General features: G+C 39.4%; 1 protein-coding gene across 3 annotated transcripts; it reads left to right on the top strand.

Moving 5' to 3' along the window:
- The first annotated feature begins 4,406 nt into the window (after positions 1–4,406).
- On the top strand, positions 4,407–18,845 carry PROZ (protein Z, vitamin K dependent plasma glycoprotein). Of its 3 annotated transcripts, none has more exons than XM_039359735.1 (9): positions 4,407–4,493; positions 8,037–8,156; positions 9,067–9,230; positions 10,118–10,142; positions 12,269–12,382; positions 13,935–14,066; positions 15,200–15,285; positions 16,688–16,802; positions 18,103–18,845. In XM_039359735.1, exons 2-9 carry the CDS (start codon positions 8,087–8,089, stop codon positions 18,618–18,620), a joined length of 1,224 nt encoding a protein of 407 aa, XP_039215669.1. In that variant the 5' UTR covers positions 4,407–4,493; positions 8,037–8,086; the 3' UTR covers positions 18,621–18,845. The 3 variants fall into 3 exon arrangements, with proteins under 3 accessions (XP_039215669.1, XP_039215672.1, XP_039215670.1); XM_039359736.1 differs by lacking the exon at positions 4,407–4,493 and adding an exon at positions 7,865–7,883; XM_039359738.1 differs by lacking the exon at positions 12,269–12,382.
- The last annotated feature ends 158 nt before the right edge of the window (positions 18,846–19,003 follow it).

Raw genomic sequence — 19,003 nt, 5'->3', positions numbered from 1 at the left:
ATAGTTGTGCAAACTGTTGATTTAATATGACCCAGAAATTGATCTACTCCAGCTGATTTCAGAATATGAAGATCTAAGATACTATTAAATACCTACATAGTTCTTGTAATTAGAGCTGCAATTAGAAGTTTCTCTTCTCAAGTTTAGTTATGTTAAAGTGGCATAGAAAATATCACAAAATTTACAGACCTCTCTATGAAACAGATGTTTTTACAATGAATTGTTCAAAATGTTAATCCTGGGTCAACTCTGTTTCTACATTCATTCATAGTCTTTGCCAACTTTCTACTGTAAAATGACTTGAGCTGCTAAATGGCACAGTGATTTATGATTTTAATGATGGTGCAGAATATTGACATCCTGGTGGAGAGTTATGTCTGGACAAGAGGAGGAGGAGAAGGAGGAGGAGATGACTCCATTCCATAAACAGGCTTCATGCAGATACAACATAAATGTAGCAGGATTAACATGCTTTCCAGGTTTACTAGCACACTAACCCAAGCTTGAATAATTTAAGCCATATATTACAGCTTACAGGCACATAAATATTGACTGGAATCCAAACTCTTGAATAACAAGAAAATTGCGGTCTGTGTTTACCTTAATCACAGATTCAAAAAAATAATGTTCCTGTTATGTCCTGGGCCGGCAGGCACAGGCTGCAGCGATTGGCCCGGGCAGACCATGTGGATGCTCAGGACAAGAAAGGCTGCTTCCAGCCTTTGCAATGATTGGCTAGCAAGGTATTGTGCAGGGGGGCTATAAAAGGGGGCCGCACCATTTTAAAACCTGTTCTGTTGCACTAAAGAAGACCGTTGGAACTCATTGCTTCGTCTCAATGCCTCTTTTCCTGAAACAGAACATTGGTAATGAAGGTGGGATGCCTGCAAGGCAAACAGATTAAGCAGCCAAGCTGACTCACCACAGGGGGGCTTGCAGCTCAGAGAAGTGTGGCTCCTGGAGATTGACTTAGCCTGCCAGCACTGAGATGCTGGAGGTGAGCTCAGAAAAGGGGGCCCCTTCTCAATCCTTGCAGCACTGAGACGAAGCAACGAGTTCCAACAGTCTCCCTGCACAATACCTTGCTGGCCAATCATTGCAAAGGCTGAAAGAGCCTTTCTTGTCCCGGGCATCCACATGGTCTGCCCGGGCCAATCGCTGCAGCCTGTGCCTGCCGGCCCAGGACATAACAGTTCCCTTACATTTCCAGTAAATGAAATACAGTACTCTCTTTTGAAGCTACAAGTGTAACAGTTAGACCAAGAACCTTAGAGACTTGTATCCAGGGTTATCCCTATCATGAAAGTTCATTAGATGATTTTCAGGGTCATTATTTTCAGTTCAAGTTACCTGACAGGTGGTTGTGGTATGGAAAAATGTTAGTGCTCCACTTTCAGCTTTAATCTTTTAAAAACAAAATGAAAATGCATATTACAGCAAGCCATCTGACTCAGCAAAAAGATATTCACATTTTAGTGTAGGACAGCACAATAAGTTTATTTCTTTTTAGATGTCTTGGGTAAATTTACAACAAAATTTTGTGCAAGTATTTGCAGAGCTCAGAGCTCTTCTAAACTTTCTTCTCTGGGCTTTAATAATGAAATAATGGTGCAAGATGAAAGGACACAAGAAAATCAATCTTCATCTGCATTTCCAAGGCATATTAGACAAGGTATCTCCTTCTGCAAAAGGGAGGGATTGTTTTTCTTTCAACTATAATCTCCTGAATACCAAATTCACTTGGTGACTTTCTATCTTATGAGTCAGTAGCAAAGTCCAACATTCTTCCAATGTTGTTATCAGCAAAACTATGCTATCAGCTTGGGACAAAACTTACCACCGAACATCTGTACAGTTCTTGGAAGGGAGGAATTATATGACATAGGTCATGGCACCGCTGACTCAAAATGATTTTTCATGCATATTTCCAACAGGCTAATAAAACTATTCCCTTTTTCAACACACTTTTGGCATCACATAAAATGTTTCTCTGACCATGTTCTAACCTGTTTTCATTCCTAACTAGGATCACATTCTCTTACTAATGTTGTCATGTAGCCATCTCCTGTCTCTATAACACTATAACCCTATCTTAATACTAAATTAAAAACTAACATGAAAAGATATTGAGTGCTTACTCTATTGAAATTGCTTTTTTCTAACCAGAACTTGAGCAGATTTTAGCTATAACTATTTATTTAACTATACTGATTATTTAGGCTATATGGAACTCTCCTAGGAGGATTTCATTCTAAAAGTCTGAGTGCAAATATTTGAATTAGACATAAATGGCTGCTTTTGCTTCTAAAGCACCAAACAGTTCAAAGATTAATTTGGCAATCATTAACACACATTGAATGTCTGATTTTTTTTAAAAAAATGTTACTTTATCTATTTTTCAGCTTATACTTGATGAAGAAAAGTGAATAGGAAATAATTACCATAGATTATATTGATTAATATAAGGAAAGTCAAAATTATCTTCATACACCAATTTGTTGCATGCACAGCCCAATGTGCTCATCTTAGTGACTGACTTTCTCTGCAACGGTGAAGATGGTCTGTCAATATCCTATTCCAAACTGTTTATATTTCAAATGTGAAAACAAAACCTTGAACTTGACTTGGTTATTAAAGGCTGCCCAGCAAAACAGCTGTGTATATAGGAGCAGGCAGGAACAGTGCGATAGCAGCTTTATGACCTTGGAAAAAGAGGTAGCTCTTTCAGTGATTCAAAGGAAGTGCTTCATGCATGCTCTGCATAATAAGAAGCCCTCCCTTTGAAGGATATGCAGAGCCAAAGAGGACACTTGTTTCATTTCTTTGTTTGTTCATTTTATAGAACCACCCATCTTGCATATGTGACTTTGGAAAGATTACGAACAAACAAAAACAATACCAAAAAAAAACCATAAGCAAAACAAAAACATTAAAATAGCAAAAACTATAAAAACATAACCAGTGGGAAAATGCAGTTAATTCACTAACAATGTAACCACTTTGCAGGCTTCACATCTTGTGATCAAATCCCCAAGCCAGATGGCAAAACCATGTTTTCAAGCTCTTCTGAAAGGCCAGCAAGGGTGGGATGAGACATTTCTTTGTGGATGGGACCCACAACATGCCTTTTCTGTTAGAGTGGATGGGATGAGTAGATGCAATTGGGAACAGATGGTCCCACTAACTTGAGTCTTCAATGACAAAGCTGACCCACTCCTAAGTACATTTTCTGCAATGCCACTTAGAACAAGTCAACCACCACGCAGAAAGTCTCCATCCTCTTAAGGAGTCAACTTGAATTTATTGGCCTCCCCTTTCCTAGCATGGAATCAAGAACTGATTCAGACCATGTGCAGCTTGACTTGTTCAGATGTTTGGGAAAAAATAGAACCAAGTACCAATCATATACTGATAACACTTCACCGAAACCTCTGGTAATAAAATAGTGACATGAAACTGCCAAGCTGTAGAACCTTAAGTGCTCAGTACCAGATCATCTCTGAAAACTTAGATCCTTAAAATGACTTAGACATTTGCCCCAATTTGATTTGTGCGCTTACTTATAGGATTGCACATACTTCTGGTTTTACAACCACTGTGATTATCCCAAGAATTAAATAAGCTTTTTAGCAACTATCTGGGTTAGCAACCATTCACAAATATAACAGTAATAAAAATATTTTCTAACTAGTGCATCCATTTATGACCAAATTTCATGAGCCTGACACCAATCTAGCCAGGTCCCAGTGGCACTTCTGGTTTCCAGTTTCCTCTTAAGTGTCTCTTGTTCACTACCCTTTGCTATTTCTCTTTGGAAATCTTTGTAAAGAGTTTAACTGGAATGTGGCTGCAACTGTGCTATGAAGGTTGGGATCAGCATTGCCTTGTGAAATAATTAGACTAAGAGAAACTGTTCCTTTGGGGAAACAGTGCCCCATTTCTTGAGTAGTAAGTTAGAGTTTAAACAGGTAAGAGAAGGTAAGAAAATGAGGGAATAGTTAGAGTAATTCATCTATGAGTAGGTTTTAGTTAGAAGAATCATTTAGAGCAGCGGTTCTCAACCTGAGGGTTGCGACCCCTTTGGGGGTCGAACAACCATTTCACAGGAGTTGTCTAAGACCAGGGGTTATTTTCTTATAGAATGCTCAGAATGGTGTTCCGGCACTTTTTTTTGATGGATTTTTTCAATTTTTCCATGAGCTGTGCTACTCCCTCTATGCTATTGGCTTTCGAAAGCCAATAGAATAGAGTCTATTGAATAGACTCGTAATCTATTCAATAGATTAAGAGTCTATTCAATAGACTCTATTCTATTGGCTTTCGAAAGCCAATAGGAATTGTCCAGACCTGGTCATTAACGGCTGCCTCTGCACTGCTGAGCGCGTCAAAAGACCCAGCCCACAAACGTTGCACATGCAAGTTGTCTGAAGCAAAGGCAAGTTTGCAGAAACTTTTCACCCCTCCCTGCTGAGCAACTATGCCATCTCCTACTTGTAAGTAAAAGAGGACAAGGGTGGGAGGTGAGAAGCAGCACTTAATTCTGCCCTGCCGAAAAAGCGGAGCCATGTGCACTCCTGCCTTGTGCTCACCTGTGTCAGCCAGGCTATCCATGTCATGCTGCAGCATGGAGAGCCTGGCACTGAAGCACGGAAAACATGTGCTCGCCTGCCTCGTGCTCACCTCATGTGCCATCGGTGTGCATTGCAGCTGTTGCTGTGGGAGCCACAGGGCCCACTTGACACAACGTGCCTACGTGGGAAAGGTGGTGGCGGAGGTGGCGCTGGCGGAGCAGCGGCCAGCACTGGGTGGGAAGGTGGCGTGCATGGGGCACGGCGGGTGGCTGACCTTCCTTGGTCCGGGCCAGCTGGTAGCCTAGTCGGTGCTGGACCTGTGCCATCACTGCCTCACCCTGTGTGCCTACATGGCCACCCTGGAGCGCCTGGCCCACGATGCTTGCCGCCGCCTCGGCCTACCCACAGCCCGCGCCCTCCCACCACCCTGCACTGGCATCTGGCTCGGCAACCATGAGCTCTGCGCCATCAGTGTGGTGTGCAGCTGGTGCTGTGGGAGCTGTGGGGCCCACTCTACACAGTGGGGCTGCACGAAGTGGGCAGCGGGTCTGGTGAGGTGGCTGCAGGCGGGGGTATGGGCAGCTGAACCAGCCGCTCCAGCTTTGGGGGGGCAGCCCACCACCAATGCCCTCCATGCCTCACACATCATATTCTTAGGAACCTGTCTCACTTTCAACTCCCCCTAAAATTCTTCATTCAGGCAGGCTTCCAGAGTTTGGCCGGCAGGTTGCAGGTAACCCCGCCCGTCTGTCCTGCCACCTCTCATGGCACCGCGCTGCTTCACATCCCGTGGCACAGAACCACTGGTGTGGTCCCCAATGGCCACTGATGCACTCCTCGCCACTGGCGACCATGCAAGCCCTGGCAATTGCTCCAGCTGAAGAAGCAGGTGGCTGGGAGGCCACTGCAGCGCCAATCTTCTGCGTCATCAGCTGGTGACCCCCTGAATGTGTGCTTGTCAGCTGGGAGGTCTGGCGATGGAGCCAGCCAGCATGGAGGGCAATGGGGAGATGGCGGCTCGGCAGGCGGGTTCCCGCCTGCCCGCAAATGTCGGGCTCATGGGCTCGACACAGAGTGGAAGGTCCAACATAACTTCACTCCTTGGATGAGAAAGAAGGAATCTCTCCTGCCCATGTCCCTTCCCCCCCCCCTAGCGACAACAGGAGGTTGCAGACAACTAAGTCAGCCAGTGCAGGAAGCCCTGGAATGGCCAGTCGAGAGTGCCTGGTTGCAGTGCTGGATGTCTTTTGCTCCTCCTAGAAGCCGGTGGCAAGAGAAAGAAGTCGTTCAAACTTCAAGCTAGCTACTAATGCCTATTCGCACTTTTTTTTCCTTTTTTTTTAAGTACTTGTCTGCCAACCCAACTCATCTGTAAAAGAAAAAGTCTTCCACCCAAGCATAACTTTTAAGGATTTTAAGGATCTTTGAGAGGAAGAGAGGGAGAGAGAAATAGAGAGAGGGAGAGAAAGAGGGAAAGAGGGAAAGAGAAATAGAGAGAGGGAAGGAAAAAGAGAGAGTGACAGGGAGAGAGAGAAAGGGAAAGGGAGAACGGGAGAGAGAAAGAAAGGGAGAGAAAGAGGGAGAGAAAGGGAGAGAGAAAGGGAGAGAAAGGGAGAGAGAGAAGGAAAGAGAAACAGAGGGAGAGAAAGAGAGGGAGAGAGAGGGAGAGAGAGAAAGAAATGGAGAGAGAAAGAAAGGGAGAGAGAGAAATAGAGGGGGAGAGAGAGAGGGAGAGAAAAAGGGAGAGAGGGAGAGAGAAATGGAGAGAGAAAGAAAGGAAAAGGGAGGGAGAGAGGGAGAGAGAGAAAGAGGGGGAGAGAGAAAGAAAGGGAGAGAGGGAGAGAGAGAGAAAGAAAGAGGGGGAGAGGGAGGGGGAGAGAAATAGGGGGAGAGAAGGAGAGAGAAAGAGAGGGAGACAGAGAAAGAAAGAGGGAGACAGAGAGAGTGGGAGAGAGAAAGAAAGAGGGAGAGAGAGATTAAATTAGTAACATGGTTGTTAAGTGAATCTGGTTTCCCCCATTAACGTTGCTTGTCAGAAGGTTGCAAAAGGCGATCACATGACCCTGGAACAATGTGACCATCATAAATATGAATCAGTTGCCAAGCATCGAAATGTAAATCACATGACCCTGGGGATGCTGCAACGATCATAAGTGTGAAAAATGGTCATAAGTCACTTTTTTCAGTGCCGTTGTAACTTTGAACAGTCACTAAGCAAACTGTTGTAAGTCAAGGACTACCTGTACTTCATCACTTTTTTCCATTTTGGGAGGGTCATCATGTTTTCGACACCTCGCTAGGTGACTGGTGGTACTCGAATGTTGTCATATTCTAAAAGTGGTACAATCGGTGAAAAGGTTGAAAAGCCCTGCACTAATGGACCAATTATTCATAACAGTACCAAAATTACAGTTATGAAGTAGCAACGGAAATAATTTTATGGTTGGGGGTCACCACAAGATGAGGAACTATATTAAAGGGTCGCAGCATTAGGAAGGTTGAGAACCACTGATTTAGAATATTTAGAGATCTTATAGATCAATGTCTTGACCCTGTTTATGAATCCCTGACCATCACAGACAAATGGTTTGTTAGAAATTCTGTTTATAGCCCTACAAAACAAACAGTGCACAGTCCACATGTGCTGATTTTCTTGAAGACCTGGACAAAAAGCTGTATGTTTGCTTACTGTCAAAAGACATGATAATACCTATTCACAGATTTATGTAGGATTGCAAGACAAGTGACACTGTAAGGTCACAGCAAACATTCCAGTTAAATTCTTTACAAAGATCTCCAAAGAGAAACAGTGAAGGGTAGTGAACAAGAGACATTTAAGAGGAAACTGGAAACTAGAAGTGCCACTGGGACCTGAATTATGTGTTTATTATTCCTAAATACCATCTTTCATTTTAGGAGTTTAAAATTTTCGCCTTTGTCATAAATACAAGTACAATTGATCCTTGTGAAGGACATTAGGATAAGAATTGTTTTAAGTATGACAGTATGCCACCATTCAACAGTGGTCATAAGCATAAGGTCATAAGCTTGCCTAGCTAAGAGCAAAGTGGAGAACACTCTGCCTATGAACCTTAGGACTTTGCCATCAATGACGTTCATCTCTGTGCTTAATGCTTAGCAAAATATCCCTAGTAGCTTGTCCCTCCATATGGATAAGACTCTGAGCAGCTGCTCTGAGCTGCATCTTCTGCCCACCTGTTGAGGCTTACAATACAGTATTTATATTGAAGAGCAAAGTCAGAAGGACATTTATGCACATGTGCAGTTTGAAAACACATATTAGTTCATCAGGTAAAACGTAATATAAATGCCACAGTTTTCTTTTTCTTTTAAGCAAAATCTCTAGTTGTTGACACTCTGCATTGTCATTGCGCTACCTCTTTTTTTGAAATCGGCTTCCAAAGTTGCACTTTAAACTTTGCTCATTCTGTGTCTTCATCAAAGGGCCACAGTTAAGCAGACAAAATTCAGCAAACTACGCCTAAGGAACCAAAATGGGAATTCACAAATGGATAATATGCTTTTTCTTATTTGCACTTATTACTCACTCCGTAGACCTAACAGGTAGGAAGTTTTATTCACGTAGTATTAACTGTTACTTTTCAAAAAAAGAAACAAGAGCACAGGGAAGGTATATACTAACCTCTTACTATTCTATATCTTTAAGAGTTAATCCCCAAATAATGTTTGTTATTGCACAGGAAGGAAAAATAAATCAGAAGAAGGAAGCTTTAGATCAGTACTGGCATTCAGAAATGAGTCATTCCATTTACCCCTCAATAATAAAGTGGGAATGCAATCCTATGCATGATACTTAGAAATTGTTCTATTGAGTGCTATCAGACTTACTGCCTAGTTAAGGGTAAACTGAGACAGCAGCCTCAGTGGCAAAACTAAGTGGCTTTTTTTTTTTTTACCAGAAAGAAGGAAGGAAGGAAACTGAATATTTTGTTCTTCTCTGTCTTATCTCCTCTATTGCTATAGATATTCTATATATAGAATATAGATATGCTTGGAAAATAAAGCCTGCAGATTTGTTTTCATATGAAGCATTGAAACAAAAATAACAGGGCTTAGCTTCTTGTACTTAGAGACATATTTAGTAACAAAAATGAGAGCCTTCCCATCCCCATTCAGTTTTATGTGTATATAGCATATAGGTGGAGACCAAAATTGTTGCTACCACATCCAATTTACTATTTTAATCCAGCACCAAACATATTCATTTTGCCTTTGTTGAAAGAGAATAAGTAATCCTCCCATGCACCTTCTCATCCTTTCATGATAAACTTTAATCATCTAATCAGTCACCTCACCCAAGGAAGGATATTTTCAATCTATTCCAGCTGTGGGGCACAAAGGCATGGGGCTGTTTTGGATCCTTTCCATACTTAAGAGGCTGGGCTGAGATGGGGATGGATTAGGTACTTTGGGAGGAAAAAATCTGATTTTTTTCCCTTGTCCTTCTGTTAAGTGTTCCTGAAAACAGAAGATGCAAATCAAGTCCTGACAAGATCCAAGCGTGCTGCTTTTATGTTGTTGGAGGAAATTCTCCAAGGGGATTTAGAAAGAGAATGCCTTGAGGAAAGGTGTACATATGAAGAAGCAAGAGAGGCTTTTGAAAACACAGAAGAAACTGTATGTATTTTCAAAAATCAACTATTCCCATACAGACAAGTTAATTCCCTTATCAGACAAGCCCCCTTGATGGCATTCTAATCGAGGTATGGCACAGCTATAATATCTGCAGACAATTTATTCTGGAATTGTAACCATTTCTGTACCAATGCAGGACCCTTAACCAGGGTGTTAGGTTTGCTTTCCATATATACAGTAACTCAGCCTGACACCTGTTGACCACTTTAGGTCAATGCAAGCATGCCTTCTCCACTCCAAGGTTTTATCTTTTATATTTAAAAGTTAAATATTTTCCTATGTTTTATAAATAATTCAAGGTGGTGAGTGAACATGACTGACCCAAGGCCTCCCAGCCAGCTTTCTTGCTTAAGGCGGGACTAGAACTTATAGTCTCCCAGTTTCTAGACCAAACTGGACCAAATATTTAAGGGGAGAGAAGCAAACAAACCTGCAGCAATCCATCAATCCCTGTCCATAATATGCAGCACCATTTGCCAGTACTGTTCTTATGAAAGCAACATATTTTGTGTGGATGTTTTTTCTGTCAGTTCAGGGAGTGATGGATAGTACTTTAAGTTGGCTGTGTGGAAGAGCCCAAAGCCAGGAGACAGTACAGTTAGTGTTCTGCAGAGCAGAGAAAATGTAGGGGGCAATAATACATTCATGATTTGCTGCAGCCTATCTCTGCAAAAAAAAAAAAAGGAATGGCATAATCACATCTATGTCTACTTAGCAATAGGACTCAGAAAGTTGAAAGATGTTGACCAAATGCTAGAGACTGATAAACTTTACACTGCAGTGTTGAGCAGCAGTCTTATGTCTCTTACACTCAGTTATTTTACATGTCTGCAATTACACAAGAAAACAATTACATTTCTTTTTTCTAGGATGAATTTTGGAGTGTCTATTTTGGTAAGTTCCTAAGAAGAAATTTAGAAATATTTTGTAATGGAAGAATGTTCAATGTTTATGTTATCTTATAAATCATCAGCTATGCTGGTATAATTTTCTATTCTAAAGGACACCCAAAAGAAGATGCTGCTATTAATGCAAATTTTGCTTTTTTATTCTTAGCCTTCTTTGGGAGGGAGGAACAAAGGAAGGAAGGAAGTAATTCTAGTCAGTATTATTAATCCAGATTCATTGCTTTAAATCATATGAAAGAATTTTCAAACAGTTCCAGGCTAGTCTTGCAGCAGTAATAAACAAACATAGAAATATCAAAACACAGTTTTTTCTTTTAAAATAATAGTGATATTTGAAGATTCTTTTTTAAATTTTTAATTTTTTCATAAATCATGCTCTCCAGTTACCTATTAAATGGGTCTGCTCATCCTTCACTAAGTTTTCTATGGTTTTTTACAACAAATTTATCCCTATGAATACCCCATTTTTATTTCTTGCTTGATCTGCTTTAATTTTTTTCCAGAAAAATACATCAAATCTTTCTTTAGAAAAACACTAAGCTTTTTCAGGGGACTTATTAGCAGAATAATCTCAAATCAGCTGAGAAGCATTTCAAAATAATCTTATTTATGCATGTTTTTAATTACCTTGAATTTCCTTCATAAGGGAAACTCAGGCTGATTTTAATTGATGGCAAAACAAGGGAACTGACTAAAACAGAAGTCGCCAACCTTTCTTGGTTGGCAGACCAGAGGGAAAGGGAGGGGGAAGCATTTTACGCATGTGTGCATGGGTGCCCGCGGACAGGGCTGCAAGCATGAGCGTGGTGTAAACAGGGTGGGGCTAGCACTTGTATGATACTCACTAACTCTGCCCCATTCTTGTGCACAGTGCCCTGTTTCTGCGCCCTGAAGCACGACGTCGGTCCATTTCCGGGCACTGAAGCGAGGCAGCATCCCATTTTTGTGCCCTGAGGTGTGGTGTTGACCCGTTTTCACGCAGTGCAGCAGCGCGGTGTCTTGTTTTTGCACCCCACGGCTGCGATGCTAGCACAAGTGTGGGGTGTGTGTGCACATGCACACATTGGCCAGCCTGTCCCAGTAGTGGGCATGGGCTGTTGGCCACCGGGCCTCAGCCCACAGGTTGGGGACGCCTGGACTAAAAATACACATTTATTAAAATTTAATCATGATAATTTATCTAGTTGCACTTGGAAGTAATCCACACGTTGGCATGGTGAAACTATCTCTGAATAAAGCAGAGGGTCAAACTGTGGTCTGCAGGCTAAAGATAGTCTCAGGCCCATTTTTGCAGTCAATAATTACTTTATATCACACTACCTAATTATTCCAGTAAAGTGCAAAAAGAGTGAGTTAAGGCTTTTGTTAAACAAACAAACAAAATTGCAAAAAACTTCTACCAGGCTTACGTTTATTTCATTTCTAAATAGTATCAGAAAACAGTAGAAAAGAACAGATTTTTTTTTCAGTTCTACTCCCCAAGTGACATTCCTAAATCATTGCTCCCTGCAATTATTAGAAGATGAAGATTTTTTGTTTCAAAAAATGTTCCACCCCTTAACAAAAGTTGCTTATATCTGGTATAAAAACTAAGAACAGAAATAATGCAAGCAGAATTTGATCTATTTTTCAGATATGGTTGATTTCCATCCACCTTTAACTGAGCCCATTGGTTTCTTTTGAGAATATCTGTGATCTGATCTTAGTTGCACTTTTATTGATGGTTCTTTTTCCCCCCATAAGAGTATTTGGGGGGGGGGTGTTGCTGCCTCATCAGGAATCCTCAGTCTTTTAGGGGCTACTGGCATTCAGGGATCACATGAAAAGGAACTAATGATGGGTGAAGCCAATTAAATAAAGGTTTTTGTTGCCATCAGCGATATGTATTGAGACTACAACTGGCCCTGCTGATTGAACGGTTATTTCTCATCTAGTGAATGCCTGAGTGGTGAACAGCACTCAGCATAGAAGAAATGATTTCAAAAATTTAAATTGAGCCTAGGAAATTCTTTTGGGAAAGTTGCTTAGTATCTTACAGATAAACATATGAAGAGAAACAAAATATAAACTCCCTTGTTAGGAAGCTCTAAATGCAGGTGTGTTTTTTTCCAGGTGGTATCAGGTGTTCTTCCAACCCTTGCCTTCACAATGGTGTATGCAGGGACACCATTCGCAGCTACACATGTAGCTGTACAGATGACTTTGAAGGAGTAAACTGTGCATTTGGTAAAACCAATTTTTGTTAATCAACCAGAATGTGTGCCATTACTTCTTATGAGAAATTAGTAATAGTTCAATAATGAAGGTACTATAAGTAATTTAGTTTGCTGTCTTCCAATACTTGGTGCCATAAAATAATGTATAAGCAATATACGGTCACAATGGACATTTTTCTCTCTAAATCCTTTTGTTTTGCAAGCAGATATATTTGTCTAGAAGAGCTCTACTGCAAAAGAAGGACCGGGACCTGCTGGAGGTTAACTAAATAAGGAGTAGGGAACTGATTCTGCCCAGTTCCCCTTCCTCTGCAGCATTTCAGGAGATTCCCCCATCCCAAATATATTTTTAGGAGAAAAAAGCCTGCTGTCACATTGTTTTGGTGGCAACAAGGCCAAGAATGCTTAAGTGGTATTATGTATGTTCGTTGCCTTGAATAATAAAATTGGGATTAAAAACCTAATAAATAAAATAATATAAATAGTACTTTCTCTTCTTCTTCCCAAATGTCCTGCCATGGTTGAAGAACTCCCACTTCTCTTTTCCCTTTTTTCTTTTTTGATTACAGTACAGACCTTTTCCTTCCAATATTGTCTCACTGAAGACAAACCACACAATAGCAGTCATACGATTTTCCATTGTGTATATGCATTTGCTAAATGAAAAGTACAATAAGTCTTTAATAGTCATCTATTTTTATGAGGGTAGTAAAAGCTGAAAGGAAAAAATGATTAAAAAAGAATTACTCACAGCCCATCATCTAATGATATATCACTGTATCTTGCCACACTTCATAGAAAATTACACGGCCGTCTCTGTACTTTATTCATACTGTAAAGGAACTGAACTTCTGCTTAATCGGTACATTGAAAATGACAACAATATGGGATGTTTTGGCTGCAGGTACAAAATTATTTTACCATGAATGATCACAACTAGATACAATCCAGCCATTTCAGTCCATTGTGGGACTTTTCCCACTCTTAGTTTCTCAAATCTACTACCCAAATTTAAAGCTGATTCTCTGCATATGATTCATTCCAAAATTAGTCATACTATAATCCGAGAAGAGTGGCAAATAACAATGGGACTTTATGCAATGATTTCAATGAATCTTCTCTATGACTAAATCTGGGTGCTACTCATCATTCACCAGAACACAGCTGCAGCTTTTGATTCCAAAAACCAGGGCTTTTTTTCTCATAGAAGGCCCAGAACAGAGTTCCAGCACCTTTTTTGGATGGAACCTTGTAGGGTAAGCAAAGCTGGTTGTATGACGTGTGTGAGTTCTGGCACCTTTTTTTTTTTTTTTTTTAGAAAAAAAGCACTGCCAAAAACACTTACCAACAACTTATGGGAACTACAATGAATCTGTACGTCTCAGAGAAATAAAGTCTGGCAAATGGCATTTTCAGAGATAAATTGAAAAAAAATAATAGCCACCAGAAAAAAGAACAAATATTAGAGAAACAAAGTTCTTGTTGTTTTTTTATAGAATAATTTTATTTTTTACTTCCCATTTCATGTTTGCCTTCTAAAAGCGGCAATTTATTTTCCATAGCTAAAAATGAGTGCCGCCATGAAATCCACAAAGGGTGTCAGCATTTCTGCTATCCAGAATTCAACTTTTACCGCTGTTCATGTGCCCAAGGCTATGAATTGGGGGAAGATAGTAAATCATGCATTCCACAAGGTATGTATTTATTTTTTAAAGGTAACCCAGGAGTCTATATTGTATAAATAATAAGCAAAAGAATTAAAATTATCTCTGGTTCATTTGTCAGTAACTGAAGTTGCATTAAGGACTGGGAGAAGATTACATATTACAATAACCCCTTGATTATCTGTGCAAAATGTAGCTCAGTCTAAACATAACAGATAATGTAAACACAACTCATTGCTACTCCCTTTAGAGGAGGTTGGGTCTCCAATCATAAGAAATGATGAACAGTTTTGATCCTACTGCAGCTTTGCTCTACAATTCCTCAGAAAAATCAACTATCAGTAAACAACAACACACATAACAGAAAGTTGGAAGGGACCTTGGAGGTCTTCTAGTCCAACTCCTTGCTCAAGCAGAAATTTCAGACAAATCATTGCCCAATCTCTTCTTAAAAGCTCCAGTGTTGGAGCACCCACAACTTCTGGAGGCAAGTCATTTCACTGATCAATTGTTCTCACTGTTAAGAAAGTTCTCCTTAGTTCTAAGTTGCTTCTCTCTTTGATTAGTTTGCATTCATTGCTTCTTGTCCTGCCTTTGGTGCTTTGTAGATAGGTTGACCACCTCTTCTTTGTGGCAGCCCTTTAGATATTAGAGCACTGCTATCATGTCACACTTAGTCCTTTTTATTAAACTACTAGACATATCCAATTCCTGTAACCATTCTTTCTAGATTTATTTTAAATTTATTTATTTCTACATTTTAAAGTAATAAAGTTTAGAAGGTGTTTGCCATCTCCCCTAGTCTGAATACCAAAGTTTTGTGGGAAAAAATAATCTAATTCCACTATACAAATTGCTAGGGCTTTTTTTGTCACAGAACGCCCAAAACAGGGTTCCAGCACCTTTTTTGGATGGAACCTTGTAGGGTAAGCAAGGCAGATTGCATGACATGTGTGAGTTCCAGCACTTTAAAAAAAAAAAAAAAAAAGCACTGCAAATTGCAAATGGTAGCAAAATAGTTAAAGTATGCTTGCTTTCATCAACCAAACACCCAATTTCTTGTTTAAAAAACATTTATTTTAATCAAATTTAACAAAAATAGTTGCTTTTGAAATCTACCTATTAAAAATGACATTGTTTCTTTTCTTACAATGTATTGCTAGATGAATGTGCCTGCGGAAAATTACAAGATCCTCTTTCATGTCCACCCAATGCAGCTGAAAAGCTTGACAGAGAATTCCCCTGGCAGGTACCCAAAGAGATGGAAGAGCTCCTGAGTTGGTCTGGCTTTGGGGGCTCAAATGGAGACTTGTAATGCTTACAGGTGGTCAAATCCAAATCCAAATCATGACTGTAGATCAGAAAAATAAAATTTAAAATATAAATTACAAAACAAAATTAAAATCAGTTTAGGGAGTTAACTGATATATCTTTACTGCTGCCCATCAATAAGTGGCAATTCTCCTTATTTCATCTTGACATAATAATTTAGTACAGTACAATTTTCTTGGAAATTGAGGACTGGTATATATAGTACTTTCACACTTGTCTATAGTAGTCTCAATAAAGGAGGAGGGATGTACTCAACAATTTCTTTTTCTTCAGAATCACATGGACGTATTTCATGTGTGTTGTATTTAATCTTATATCTAGCTCTAAAGGATTTTTCCCTTAGGCTGGGAAAGGTTAACATATTCCAATAATTCACAGATTTCATGGTAATGAGCATTCCGAAGCGCCCTTTTAAGGAGCTAATTCTGGCCTTTTGGCTAAGATGAAGTGTAGTGTGCACTGTTTAAAACTTTGTGGCATCAGAGAGCATCAAATTCTTGTATTATTTTTGGAATTCTACTCAAACAATAGCAAACATTTTTTAAGAGAATTACAGCTGGATAATCCTTCTTATCCATTTGTGATTTGCATAAATTTTTGCTAGTACACTAATCTGGATTTTCTACTCCATATTCCTTACTAAATCCCACCTGGCCATAATTCAGCATAACCCAAATGGCTTAAAATCAGGAGTTTGGTAGCACCTTTTCCAACTAAGAAATTTTAGTAAAAGGCCAAAGCTGCTATAAGCTGCACAGCTTTTCTCCTATGTTAATTGACTTACCAACTACCCAGTTCATAAAGACAATGATTACAGCTACTAGGTAGCTTTCCTTATAAAGCAATCTTGAATGAAATAGCAACATATCCTGTCTAGTGGATGTACAGGTAGTCCTCAACCTACAATTGGTCACTTAGTGAACATTCAACATAATGACAAATCCCCAAAAGATACTTATGACCTGGTTCTGGAATTTTGACAGTCAGCCCCCCCCTCCCCCCGTGGTCATTTGACAATATTTCATGTACTCAGCAAGCCATTTGCAGCGTCCCATTGTCATGACAATTTACAATTGTTTTGCCAGAAACAGGTATTTACTTCCAGTTTTCAGAAAAAACAGCAAATAATGGTTTTGCTTAATGGCCACGGCATTTGTTTAACGACTGCAGCTTCACTTAATGACCATGATTTGCACAACTGCCACAAAAAAAATCATAAAATTAAGTCAGTCACGTGATGACCTCCTTACTACTTATGACCTTAATGGGCAAGCTGCCTATAAAGAACAAGAGAAACCCTAGTCTGCTCTGTTTTTAAGGTCTTGCTGTTAAATTCAGAAGGAAAGTGGATCTGTGGAGGTGTTCTCCTGAAAACTAACTTTGTATTGACTACAGCTGAATGTGCAATGTTGTCTCCTGTTAGTGCTGTGGTTGGTAAGTAACTTAATAACCATTTCTTTCAGTATTGGGAATGTCAAAGAAAGAAACTCAAATATATCAAGTAAAAGTATTAGTAAATTCAGAATGCTCACCCTGCAAATTTGTCTTGCTACTGTTTGGATGGATGGATGGATGGATGGATGGATGGACGGACAATAGACAGATCTGCTATCACCTTCACTGTTCCAGCCATCTTTGCCTAATCTCAAGTTATTGTCAGCCATCATTAATGAATTAATTTGGATGGGAGACTTTGTAAGAAAATCCCAGCGCTGCAGGCTACTCTAGAAAGTCCAAGAACATTTTACAAAGTAGTTATGCAAAGTGCTTTTTCAGTGTTGCCAAGAAAATTACATGGTGCATCCATGATACCACCATGAATCAAACTTGAATCAAGCAAGTTTTTTAACCTTTTATTTTAAGCAAGAACTGGACAAGAACAAAGAAATGTTAAGGAACAGTAACATTGCATTCCCTCAGTGCACACATGCATCATGTAGCTGCAGTGATGCCAAGAAACCTCTCAGAAACTTTTCTTAAAAAATAAAAACATATTGAAATGTCACAAGATTACTAAGATTCCTGTCTTCTCACACAAGATCTTAATAAATGTTAAAATCTCACCTGATCCGGTAATCTGTGGCCATTTATTTATTCTTCCCTAATATCAGTGAAAGTTATGTGATGTAGAAAAGTTGTGGTCCGGTGTGATTGTGGATATAATCCTTATGTTATTCCCTGTGTGGCAATTCCTTTCATACAAATTGCACCATGCAAGAAATGATGGGTTACAGTATGTTTGCTGCCATCTGACCATAGGTATTTTTGCAGACCCTGTTCCAGTCACTGCAGCCTTTCCCCCAAACCACAAGATCCTTCTAAGTGTGACAAAGGTTGCCAGCCTAGATATTCCACTATGTAAAATTGGTGCAACTTCCTGCCACCTCTTCCTTTTCCGTTTTTGCTCCAGGACAGTGTCTACTCTTCCAAGCAAAGTGAATAAATTTTGCTATCTTTGTTAGATTGAACAAGGATCATAGATACTGAGCAGACCCAACAGATCCCAAAAGAGATGCATAATCCATATATTTATAGATATATGGATTAACTATATCCATATATATATTTAAATATTTTCAAGACAACGTTCCAAATAAGCACAGAATTTGTTTTCTATTCCGTAACATTAGCAACTTAATTAGTAAAGCAAGATGGCATTTTTCATTTGTTTAATGTAAACCCAGTTGAAAGAAAAGCTATTGACCAATGAATACATTTTTTTTAACCTGTTCAGGAATCAAGAAGTTGCAAGAATTGAATCAAGTAATACCAGTGAAAGAGTCAAATATACACTTCCGCTATGACAACACCACTGGCGAGAATAACCTGGCATTGCTTGAGCTTAGCAGCCAAATTGATTGTGACAGTAACCATTTACCCATATGCATTCCAGAAAGGGATTTTGCAGAGCACGTGTTGATTTCAGAAATGGAAGGAACTCTTAGTGGATGGAATGCAAACAGAAGTCATCTGACACCCAGCCTGGTAGAGAAACCTATTTCCTACCTCAGTGAGAATGATTGCAAGCAAATTCTCAACAGAAATCTGATAACAAGGGAATTCTGTGGTTACAATCAAGTGCAAGCAAAAGAGATGCTTCTGGGAGGAAGTTTTATAGCTGTTCCCTATAAAGGCACATGGTTTCTCACCGGAGTTTTAGAACCATGGGCAACAGAAATAATTAATTTGAAAACATTTATATTTACCAAGACCTCAAGATACATGATGTGGTTTAAACGAATAATGGGATAATGAAATATAAAAATAAAAAAATATATAGAAAATGAGTATTCAGCGTATTACATATTCAGGTTTGAACCACTACTGTAAATATTAGGTATGACTATCTATGAAAATAAAACTTTTTGCTTTTCACAAACAAAGCAATGATTCACTTCATTTGCCTCTGTGGAAAGATTTCATAGAACATCCAGAGATAGAATCAGTATTTGTTACCCAATAAATCCCAGTACCAATTTCTCTGATTGTGTGATTTGGTATTAAATTTGACTATCTTTCCCCAGTAATGTGTATTTAATTTTGTATTCTCTTCAGGGAATCATTTGTGAGATCACTGGTTCTAATATATAAACATAAAGAAATACAAAGGAGAAAATGTAGCACAATGACCTAAA

The sequence above is a fragment of the Crotalus tigris genome, unplaced genomic scaffold (genome assembly GCF_016545835.1).
Source record: "Crotalus tigris isolate CLP2741 ecotype Arizona unplaced genomic scaffold, ASM1654583v1 scf7180000019116.999743, whole genome shotgun sequence".
Lineage (NCBI taxonomy): Eukaryota > Metazoa > Chordata > Lepidosauria > Squamata > Viperidae > Crotalus > Crotalus tigris.
The sequence above is the reverse complement of the archived record's forward strand: the minus strand, read 5'-3'. Positions and strand labels throughout refer to the sequence as shown.